The following is a 12,529-nucleotide window of genomic DNA, read 5'->3' on the forward strand; positions in this document are numbered from 1 at the left end:
CTTTCTAAGTGCATGCAGTGTGTTTTTGTCAGCTGTTTAGTACTGCATTGAGTACGGACATTTTACTTCTCTTGTCAACCGCAGTTGTTATGCTTTTCTGTGAGGTATATATGCTCGCCTACACTGTCTGACGAAATGATTTTGGGGATAAAACTCAGGACAATATAGTAGGACCAGCTAGGCTGTTTCAGTGGGGCTCCACGCCCTGCCAGATTTTGAATATCGCCCAGTCCTTATAGTGGTGCCCTGGCTGACATCGGCCGCCAGCGGCACATCGCCTTCCGCTATGCTGCTGCACTTCTCCCTTTCCATGCAGTGTCCCACGGGGGTCTGGGAGTTGTGTATGAACACTTAACCGCAGGGTGAATAGATTCCATGCGCTACGGTATCTGTTCACAGTGCGGGGAGATCTTGGAGGCAGCACAGTATCTCGGAGTGCTAGGCACGCCCCCTTGAGTTATGGACACACCCCATTTCCTGGCAGACGTGCTCCTTCGGCGTGTGCAGATGTGCCCTCTTCATGACTGGCACCCTGCCGGGTTATAAAAGCTACAGTGAACACTAGTAGTATAATATAGTGCAATAGTTTGTTCATGAAGGGTTTATTAATGCAGCAAGGCATATCTTGCATGTAAGTGACATTTACATTTGCAGTGTGTGTGTGTATATATAGATATATTGTGATGGAAATATCCATGCTACATACATATTAAAAGCCATCAATTGTTGCATTTATCAGGGAAGAAATTTTCAGGCAGACCGATGTGTACACTGTTGACCAACAAACGTTACGAGTTGCTCTATAACTGTGGTATTCAGCTTCTGCACATCGGACGACCACTGGCAGCCTTTGAATGTTTGATAGAAGCTGTTCAAGTGTATCACTCAAACCCTCGACTCTGGTTAAGACTAGCGGAGTGCTGTATAGCTGCCAATAAAGGGGTAAGTAAGTCCATTATGTCTATTACAATTCCATTTTTCTTCTAAGCTTTATTTTGGTTTGTAATTGTTTTGTCAGATCAGGATGCTATTGCTTTCAGTAGTTTATAGAGCCCTTTATCTGGACATTACCAGCTCTCCTCAAACTTCCCTCACGGTCAGCACTACTGTTCCTCAATCTTCCAAACCTGCTGTCTTGACCTCTGCCTTACCCCTCACATGCAGGCTTTATCCCAGTCCTGTTACTTTCACTATCAAAATATTGCTACAATATGTCCTTTTCTTATCCAAGATGCAGCCAAAACTCTTATCCATTTTCTAATCTCCCACCCTGACTACTGCAATCTCCTCCTATCTGACATTTCCCTCACCCATCTGTCTTCAATTTGTTATAAATGCCTTGCTAAGACTGTTCTTGTCTGTGTACATCTGCTGCACCACTCTGGAATTTCCTATACTGGCTTCACATTTCCAATAGAATCCACTTCCAATTACTCACCCTTTGCCTTCAGCACCACCACCCCACTATATGTGAAATGTCATCTCACACTTAGATCTACAATTGACTGGAGTCTTATGTTGTCTCTGATTACCACCTTTCACTTTAACCTGCCCAAACACTAAACACTTCATGGAATTGTTTGCCTCGCCTATCAGACTCTCCTTCAGCCTTCAAATCTATAGCATACCCCAGGGGTAGCCAGACTTTTGGACTTGGTGGGCTACTTATAAAGCTAAAAACCATTTTGTGATCTACCAAGCCAGAAAAAGGGGGCATGCCATGGAAAAAGGGAGCGTGCCATGGAAAAAGGGGGCGTGACCTTGCAGCAAGGGGCGTGGGGGTCTATCCTGCCAAAATCACCCATAGTATCCCCAGTTCAAATTAGGAAGGACTCCCACAGTTTTACTAGTAAACTGAAGATCAGGTGTTCGTGTTAGGCATTTTTCCCCCTTACTACTGTCTTGTTTGCGTTTAAATCACCTAGTCACCCACAGATGTAGGAAAATCTTGTACAGTGGTCCCCCTCTTGTGGTTGTTTGAGCTCTCTTCAAGCGATTGAGACCACTGCTGGTGCCAAGATGAATAGACTTCACTCTGTGAGGTGAAAGGAGGTCGTTCTTTTTGTCTGACAAATCCCAGGGACAATTTTCAGGTTTTTTACAATGATGTACACACTTAAGCCTTTATAGTGTAAGCTCTCACGAGCAGGGCCCTCTTCCCACTTGTGCTCTTCCTTTCATCACTTATACCATCATCTCCTCACTACCAACAATGGCACAATTCCTTCGGCCATACCGCTGCTGATTTGGGTCTTATGACTGCTGATGCAGCAATGATTATAAACCTTGTACATATTCTGCTATATTTTGTACTGGAAGTCTCGGGAGGTCGCATCTTATGTACTGTTTAATATTTATCGGTTTGACCTCCCTATCAGCCTGCAATCGAAAAGGTGTGTACCCAGCTTAAGATGATCTATTTATGCAGCCTGCCTGCTGGTCATCTTGTTTTGTCAAATTTTTTTTTTTAATTGGTAGTTATGCTTATCTGTAAAAACACTCCAGTAAACCAAGTATATATACTCGTGCCAGAAAAACTGAGAGCAGCCGCTCCAGTCCAAGTACATGCCACCACACCCCCGCATTAAATGGAATCTTCCCAATAGAAGTTTGGCAGATATCTATGAAATCCTTTGTTGTATAATTTGCAGTGAAGATGGCAACTTATCACGATTTAAGGGTTTTTTAACCAGGCTTGACAGGTACCAGAGAGATGGGTCACTCCATCTCCAATAGTGTTCATTCTAGGTCCGCAAGCAGACAGGGCACCGGACCTAGAGCTAGGGCACATCTGCACGACCGCGTCCGAAAAGGGGGCCTGGCCAATGAAAAGGGGGCGTGTCTTTATGACGCGTCCCCTTGTCGTCACTTTTGGGGGCGTGCCCGGCACTTACGGACATGCCGGGCAGCCCCCAAAGCACTGCGGTCACTGTGAATGGATGCCGGGCGCATGCGCCCGGCGTCCATTCACTGGCGGTTACAGCTGCTTTGCCGTTTTCCCCACCCGCGGGACTCTGTGGCCCGTGGGTGGAGGACGGAACCCGCAGGCTGTTTCAGCGGGGCGCCACATGGAGGACAGGGTGCTTCCTGCCCTTCAGAAATAGGGCAGGGCGTGGGAACACTACCCAAAATAAAATAAATTTTAGTTTTTCAAGTGCTGCAATTTCACAGATGTACTACACAACATCAGGGAAGACATGCAGTGTGTGACACTCCTGTGACCAACGAAACACTTGATGTTGGTGAACAACATCTCCCACACTTTGTAACATCCGACCAGCGTGCAACATTGCCGCAGATAACTGCAATATTTTGCAGGTCCAACTTTTTCAGACAGGTGGACAATTAGGCATGAGGAGAAAATCTCATGAGGCAATGGACCCTACATACCAACTAGGGACAGTCTAAACCGGAGGTAGCTTTGTTATGGTCTGGGGTGTTTTCAGCTGGCACGCATTAGGACGATACCTAAAACAACTGCAGACATCACTAACTTTTCCTTGCGGATCATTTGCACCTGTTCATGTCATGCATTCACTCAGACAGGAGCGGGCTCTCATAGCATCACACTGCACCACCGCTCAGGTCCATAGCCACCAGATTATGGCTGGAGGAGCATTCCTCTGAGTTTGGCATCATGAGTTGGCTCCCTCATTTGCCAGATTTGAATGCAAAATAACACACATGGGATGCAAACATTAGGAAATTTTGGACTATTATTCAGTAGGCATTTACACAGTACTTCAGAGAGCTTGAGGATTCCATGCCCCGCCGTGTTGCTGCTGTAATCTGATTGAAAGGAGGACCTACGTGTTACTAGACAGGTATCTGGTTTTCTGAGTGTAAAATAACAGACACAGGTTAAACATTTTTTTCTGATGTGACCTGCACTTTGCAGCGATTTATCTTGTGCCTTTTTCGACACCCCATGCAGGTGTGCAGGAAATAGTGAATGTTCCTTATCGCTTTAAACGAAAATGGGCGTAGCCAGATACCACTGCAACACATTGTAGATCACTGCATTTTGGCAGCTGCAAAGTCATTAGGAAAACAGATCAGACCTGCTTTAGATCATTCTATGTACGCAAAGTACATTTCGGATGTTAACAAGCCTGTATTAGGTAGGTGCAGGTATTAATTCAGTACATTTGACTTGGTTCCTGGGACTTTCCCAATATTCTTCTCCTGTCTGTCCGAGTATTCCCATGTTTGAAGTGGGTGGGTATAGAAAAACCTGTACTCAATCGTATCATTGAAGTGTTCCCAGCAGCATGAGATGTTTGCGATGTGATTTTCAAGAAGGCAGTGGCTAGTTCATTTGTGCAATTGTGTTGTTGGGACTGCGAGTGACCTGGGGGTGTCGTCATAGGAGGAGAACATTAGAAGCAGGTGGGAGGTCAGACAAAGCTTCAAGGAAAGTGATGGTGGTTTTTTTTTTTTTGTGTGTGTGTTAAATATGATTGTAACGATTTAGCTACTCAATTGTGCAACTTTTTTTTTTTTCAGCATTCACTGCATAACCTAGACTGGCCACCCTCTTTTACATACTAACATTCGTAGGTATAAACTGCAACTTTAATAAGTTCAGAATTACAAAATCTTAGGTACAGGGGGTGATAATAATCATTTTAATTTGATGGCACATTAACGCAAAATAGATACTAGATTAGCCCAACATTTATCAAAGATGTGGTTACATAATTACACCTGATTCTTATGATCCTGCCACAGTTTAATTTTGAGGTTTTAGTGTCTGTCTTAATGTACAGGTCAGGGGTAACTAGTAATGCATAGCTGTGATGTCTGTGTAATATAGTGGCTGCTTTGCTTTATAATTCTATGTACTACTACTCCTATTATGCAGTTGAATAATTGAGAGGTTTGATGAGTGTAATGTGATGGCTTTTCCTGCTATTCTACAGTCCTCCAGGAAGCTGCATATGGATAAGGTGTAGGTTTTTCTTGCCACTGCTTTAAGTTCTGTAGTCTTATTGCGGTAAAACCACCAGCGTTATGATTTCTAAAGCTGGGTACCCAGCACGATATTGCCAACGACGAGACCCGCATCGGCAAGTCCACGCTTGCCGACGTGGGAGAGGGACGGGTTCTGCTGCATTCTGCTACTTGACATCGTTCGCAACATCCCGTCAGCCCTGCAGTATGGCCGATGTTGTTAACGACCCATGGGAGCGTGCATATCGTGGATAAACACAATGTACCAGATATGTCGCTCCAATCCGCGGGATCGGACAACCTATTGTATACTGTGTATCCACTTTGACATGTACATATTTTTAAAATCTGTTTCCTTGTTATTTATAAATATTGTCATTGTGGAATATGATAAACTTTGTTTTTTTTATTGTTTTGATTTCAGACATTTGAGCAAGAAACAAAAGGTCTTCCAAGCAAGAAGGGCATAGTACAATCCATAGTTGGGCAAGGCTATCACCGTAAAATAGTCTTAGCTTCACAGTCTGTCCAGAATCTCCTGTACAAGTGAGCATTTCCTTTCATCATGTCACCGTTGTCACGTGAGCTGCTTGGGCACACACTGTTCATATTGTTCACACATCTTCCCAAGTGTAATGTATTGTCCATTAGTTTTTGAGGCAGTAAATTGTAGTCAATATTTCACATAAACGGTTGTCTTTCATTATGTGCTGGCATGGCCGTTTTGTGAAGTGACCTATTGTGTTGCCTGACCGCTAAAACATACATGTTAGCTTGACTTTTGCATTTACACATTCATGTAAAGAGTAATGCAAGTGTTCATGTATATAAAAGCAAAAATAATAATCTGCTACCACTACTTTAAGTACAAATTCTAATACAATCAGGACATATAAAAAAAAGAAGCCTCCAGAAAGGTCACATGTATGCAGACTTATATAGCAAAATGTTGCCTTCCAAGAAGTTCAAATTCTTCTTTTGAAGGGACTTTGTGCTGAAGCAGCATATTAAAAACATAACTAAAAAGGTAAAGCTACAGTATGGCCACTAGGGGGCACTGTTCCATTTAGTTACATGCTTTATATTTATTGTGATTGCAAATGGGAACATTACATCGGGAAGATGTGTAAAAGGAAGAATGAGATTATCTGTGCACAATAAACTGTTTCTTTTTTAGTTTATTTAAAAGAATGTAAGAATAGTCATTGTAAAATATAGGTTCATACTAGGTAGACAGACTACCTTGTTATTGTTGACTTTTTCTGCAGATGGCAAACTTTTAAACCCTATAGACGGGTACACATTAAACAACTCGGCAATCTTGTCGACGGTCGAGGCGATTACCCAAGATTGCTGGTACACACTAGAAGATTTAACGAAAGACTGAACGATCACTCGTTCTTTATTAATATGCACTGCACCACATGCGATATCGTGTGATTGGCTGCGCATTACGGCCAATCGCATGCTGCTGATGACACGTGGGAGCATGCAATAGTGCATGCACACTGGACGATTTGTCGTTGCAATTAGTCTAAAATTGTGAAATCGTCCATTTTATCGTCCAGTGTGTACCCAGCTTTAGTGTGTAATGCTATACAATATGTATAATATCATTTGTGTATTATATATAAACTGAAATGCCAAAAGTCATGGGCCATACCTCTGTAGAGATGTTGACCCATGCTGTCTGGATAGCTTCCCACGGCTCCCTGATATTTGTAGATGCAAGATTTTGGGTGCGAATAGACCTTCCATCACACCAATAAATGCTTTATTGGGTTCATGGGTGAAAGTGGTGGCCACACCATTCATCGGAACTCTCCAGAATTCTCCTCGAACGATTTCTGGATAACTAGGGACCAATAACACGGTGTATTGTCGTGCTGGAATATTCCATGGTTGTGGGGGTACATGAAGTCCATGAAGGGCTGCAAATGGTCATCAAGCAATGCAACGTAGCGTTCACCGGTCAAATGCGTGTTCAGGCGGACCAGCAGATCCAACTCATGCCATGTGAACACACCCCACACCATTATGGAACTACCACCAGCCTGCATGGTGCCTTGCTGACAACTGGGGTCCACGGCCTCATGGGGTCTGTGCCACACCCAAACTCTACCATCAGCCCGAAATAACTGGAACCATGACTCATTGGACCATGCCACATGTTTTCCTCCAGGGTCCAACTAGCGACGTCTCGAGCTCAGGTGGGGAGCTGTGTCCGGTGTCCTAGTGTTAACGGGCTTTCTAATGGGTCTTCTGCTCCCATATTCCATGGAAGTTAAGAACGCTGCACTGACCTGCTGGAAATCTGCGCCTGCATCGAATGTGATTTGAGCCAGTGTCGCTTGACTGTTACCAAGGACAATTCTGGGCAGATTCTGCTGATCATGATAATTAAGCACCCATGGTCGGCCACTGCGCTGTCCACGGTGGGTGGTAATGCCTTCCAGAAGGTATTCCTGGTACACACATGGCATAGTAGATCGAGGAATGTTGAATGTTCACTCAACTTTGGAATGGAATGTCCCATCCGTCGGGCACCCACTTTCGAACTCTGATAATTCACGTTGCTTTACCATGAGCAGCCTAGCTGGTGTTCAAACTGACTCACAAGATGTCAGATTGCAGCTGATGCAGGACTGGGCATTTCCAAGATGTCAGTCCAGTGCCGCCACCTACCATTACCTTTACATTGTGCTCATTCTGCTATAACTTTGGCAATATGTATGTGTGTGTGTGTGCATGTATACAAAATATAATCTGTATAATCTGCATACAAACTATAACTTTAAATTAGGGGTGAGCGGATTCGGTTCTACTCGGATCCGTTCGGATTTAAAAACCGAATCTTATTGGGTATCAGCTGTCACGAGTTTTGGATAGCCAATAAGATTCGGTTTTTAAAACCGAACGGAGCTGAGTAGAACCGAATCCGCTCACCCCTACTTTAAATGTGTATCCTATAGCAGAAAGTATTCTGAAAGCACAATATCGCCACAGTAAACTAGCTCCCCCAGATTTCAGATAATGTCCCAGCAGTAAGCAAATATTAACCAGCCAAAGTTAATCATATTCCACAATCACAATATTTATATGTAGAGCGAGAGCTATATACTGTGATCTACAGCCTTGTGATTTCAGAATACTTTTTGCTATAGGATAAACATATTTAAAGTAACATTTTATATGCAGATTTTAAATGACTTATTTTGCTTTAATTAGAAAATAGAGCCTGGCTGACACTTTAATTCATACTGCTTTTGTATAATATTATGACGTTTTTGATCCTCTCCAGTGATGGGGAATCCTCCGCAATTCCGGTTGCAAGTATGGAGTTTGCTGCAATTTGTTTAAGAAATGCATTGCTCCTTCTGCCTGAGGACCAGCAAGATGCTAATAAAGAAAATGGTGCAAAAAATTTCGGTCAGACGGGCAACACAGATTCCAGTGGGGAAAGCAGTGAGGCATGCAGGTAAATAAATAGTGTGACAAATACATCCTTTAATTGCTGAGCAGATGAGAAAACTCTTATGGGCTTGGTAAATCATATTAGATGTTGATTTGATAAATACACATTTCATGCTGGCGATCTTGCGCACATATATATATATATATATATATATATATATATATATATATATATATATATATGCTTTTATTTCTTCTTCATTGTCCATAGGGGATACCATGAGGGGTGTGTGTGTATGATTTTAGAGATCTGGGCACCAAACAGTCAAAGCTTTAGCTCTCAGGATGCAGCAGTCCTCCTCCACATTTACTCCGCCCCCAGGCACAGGCAGACAGTTTTACGTTTGGTACCGGCAGGACCGCTCGTACCTTTTAGACAGGGGAACTGCTTCAGCAGCCCCAAGCTTTATGTTTGAGTTTTTTTATTTTAATTTTTCTTCTTCAGGTTTCATAGGGTCCACAGGAACTACCTTGGGGTGTGTGGTTGGAGTGATCCTGGCACCAAACAGTCAAAAAGCTTTCAGCTCCTAGAATGCCCCGGTCCTCCTCCACATATACCCCAGCCACAGGCATTCAGTTTTTCGTGTGGCAGGACGCAGACGCATCTTTATAACAGGGACTGCTCAGGCAGTCCCAAGCTTTCATTTTATGTTTTATTTTTATTTCAATTTTATAGAGTTAGTAGTGCTGAGCGTCTTAAGACTCATGCACGGCGACTCAGTTTACCTCCACCGGTGCCGCAACACCAGTAACGTCTCTGGTAATTTCGGCTGGTCACAGCAGAGCTTGCTAGCGGCGACGCTGGGGGCCCGGACTGCAACCAGACGCACGGAGAGGTCAGGTAAGGAGAGTCCTCACGTATGGGAAATTGCCAACTGCAATCCTTGCTTCCAGCGCTGGTGACGCACCCGAAGCCGCAGCAGTGAGGGCCCGGGGCCGTCTGCTCCCTCACTAGACCACCGGGGCCTTATTGTCTGATGCCAGGGATCGGTAGTAGACTCATCTGCTGCCATGAGACCAGCGGAACCGGCCGGTTGGTTGATGCAGCTTAGGGGAGGTAGGCTATCCCCCGGCAGCATCTCCCCTGACCCAGACGCAGATCCACTTAAGGGTTTTCCCGCGTCTGGGTCGCTCCTCCTACTCTCCTCATGCATATGAGGCGCTCACAGTCCACTAACTGTGCTCTTTTGAAGCGGTTTGGTCTCAGGAGGTTTTGGGTCATATACCTCTCCCCTGGGTCAGGTATATAGTGCTATCCTACCAAGACTCGTGATTTGAGTAGTTAATTCAGAGCCCATTGCAACTAAATTGCATATGCATTGTATTTGACTTTTGCTAGCTGCTGTATTGATACTGCCTTTTATTTCTGACTGTCAGTTATAACTATCACTTTTTTTTTTATCCTCATCCCTCTCTTAAGGTGTGTGGGGGTTTTCCTTTATACTTAACATTTACTAATTATTTGTGAAGGCCGTCACATTAAATTGCACTGTTACCTTTTTACTTGATATGTCAAAAGGTAAAAGGAAACGGGAGGTTGAGGCCTCTGTGCTGGTTTCATGTAAATCCTGTTTGACAGGCTTGTCATCTCAGGATTTCATACAGGATGGTTTGTGTGCTGTCTGTTTATAAAGAACCATCTCTCCATTCCAGTACCCCAGCTTCTGTACAAGAGCCACCCTGGGTTTCCTCTTTGTATCAGGTTATGAAGCAGTTAGTATATTGTACGGCGGGTCCTGTACTGCCTCCCACTATTGGGTACCCACAGCAATTACAGCCTATTATGTATATACCCCCCATGCATTCTTCCTGGATGCCACTCAAGTCAGAGTATGGTTCAACCAGCTACTGCTTTTCAGCAAGTCGTGCAAGCTATAGACCGGTTACCGCTAAGGGTCATGTGAGAAAGTGGTCATCCTATCAGTCTGCTCAGCCTTTGGATTCTGACGCATCATCAGATTTTGATGATGCACATGGTTCTTCTTCTGAGTCTATCTCGAGTGAGGAAGACCAGCATTCCTCTGTGGATGTCCCCTCTCTCTAGTGAGAGTTGTTAGATCCATCCTTAATATAGAGGATGGGGAGGTTCCGCCTAAATCTAAAGCTCCGCTGTTAAGACTGTGTTAGAGGATCACTTTCCTCTGTCTGGGCAGCTTACTGATCTCATTTCTGAAGCATGGAGTAACGGTTCCATGCTACAAAGAGATTAGCATCTTTATACCCATTCTCTTCTGGTGAGTGTGCTAAGTGGGAAATCCCTCCTACAGTGGATGCTCATGTGGCAAGGTTAGTCAAGAGCACTACATTACCTATACCTTCTACATCCTTCCTTAAGGATGCCACAGATAGAAAACTTTAAACATGTCTTAAATAGTTTTTTTTTCATTATCTTGATCGGTTACCCGGCCAGCTATGGCTGCAGCCTGGGTATCCAAGGCCATAGAAGAATATACGAGAAGCTGCATCTTATGTTGGAGAAGCGGCTATAGACTCAGGACTTCTGGCTTCTAGGGCATCAGCAACTTCGGATGTTGCTCGTAGATCCCTTTAGTTAAGATCCTGGAAGGCAGATGCGGGATCCAAGAAAGCTCTCGAATCCCTGCCTTTTGCTAGAAATATACTGTTTGAACCAGAACTGGATAAGATAGTGGCTACAGTGGCAGCCTCAAAATCTGCCAGTTAGCCATCAACAGCTACCTCTAAGTATAGTCAGCCTCCGTTTTGGTCCTTTCGCCCCCAAGAAATCCTGGCCGGACAGATGCCCTGCTTCCAAGCCGGACAACAAACCCTCTGCCTGGTGGCGTGGGCCTCCCCCCTGGGGGATTTCAGGGTGGGAGGCATCAAACAATGGATGCCTGGGTTCGAGAAGTGATCTCTCAAGGATATGCCCTCACCTTCCTCAGATGCCCTCCTCAGAAGTTCTTTTGTACAACTCATCCATCAGACCTTATCAAGGCCCTGGCCTTCCAAGGAGGCCATTCATGCCCTGCTGAGTTCAAGGGTGATAATCACAGTTCCCTTGGCCCTACAAGGAAGGAGGAGTTCAAATTTGTTTTTGATTCAGAAACCAAATGTCTCAATGTGCTATTCTGCATCTGAGATCTCTCAACAGGTGGTTCATCCATGTGCCAAAGTTCCGTATAAAGACCCTACGGTCAATTATGCTTGCAGTGGAGCCTGGTGATTTCATGGTTTCCCTGGACATACACGATGCGTATTTGCATGTACCTATTGCACGATCCCACCAAAGATTTCTAAGATTTGCTGTTCTTCAGCAACATTATCAGTTTCAGGCTCTACCCTGTCCACAGCCCCTTGGGTTATTACCAAGATAATGGCAGTCGTGGCAGCTCATCTCAGACGTCAAAGAGTCAGGATACTGCCGTACTTGGATGGCCTCCTAACATTGGCACAGTCTCCGTAGGATTTACAGCAACATCTCCAGCTAACCATTGCCTGTCTACAGGAGCATGGCTGGATAATCAACTGGAAAAAGTCTTCCTTTTCTCCAACACGACGGATGGTACATCTGGGAGCACAACTGGATTCCCTGCGCAAAGGATCTTTCTGCCAGTGGATAAAATTTCTGCTCTACAATTTCGGGTGTGCAAATTGCTCCACAATCGAAGGGTATCAGTTCACTCAGCAATGCAAGTCCTGGGGTCCATGGTATCCACCTTCGACATGGTGGAATATGCCCAGTTCCATTCCAGGCCCCTGCAACGTTGGATTCTGTCTCGTTGGGACTGTCAGTATCATCTGATACGGTCTCATACAATCCTTATCTCGCCAGATGTTCAGCTCTCCCTTTTATGGTGGTTACAGATGGCTCATCTGGACAAGGATCATCCCTTATGGGTCCCAAATTGGGTACTCCTCACCACGGACGCCAGTGTTTGAGGATGGGGTGTGGTAACAGGTCATTATACCTTTCAGGGAAGATGGACAACCCAGAAAAGTCACCTGCCCATAAACATTTTGGAGCTTCGTGCCGTATACAGAGCGCTCATTCTGGCGCAGGACCTCCTTCAGGGCAGGCCGATCCAGATTCAGTCCGACAACGCAACCACAGTAGACTATATTAATCATTAGGGAGGCACAC

General features: G+C 44.6%; 1 protein-coding gene across 3 annotated transcripts in view; it reads left to right on the forward strand.

Annotated features, from left to right (window-relative positions):
- CNOT10 (CCR4-NOT transcription complex subunit 10) overlaps positions 1 to 12,529 on the forward strand; it is a 118,409-nt gene that overhangs the window by 33,419 nt on the left and 72,461 nt on the right. For all 3 annotated transcript variants that reach the window (XM_088462771.1, XM_088462773.1, XM_088462772.1), the window contains 3 exons: positions 740 to 942; positions 5,378 to 5,499; positions 8,255 to 8,431. In XM_088462771.1, the coding sequence (XP_088318897.1) occupies positions 740 to 942; positions 5,378 to 5,499; positions 8,255 to 8,431 (502 nt within the window). The remainder of the gene's footprint in view (positions 1 to 739; positions 943 to 5,377; positions 5,500 to 8,254; positions 8,432 to 12,529) is intronic.

This window comes from Taudactylus pleione, unplaced genomic scaffold, assembly GCF_031769625.1.
Source record: "Taudactylus pleione unplaced genomic scaffold, aTauple2 ptg000053l, whole genome shotgun sequence".
In the NCBI taxonomy this organism is placed as follows: domain Eukaryota; kingdom Metazoa; phylum Chordata; class Amphibia; order Anura; family Myobatrachidae; genus Taudactylus; species Taudactylus pleione.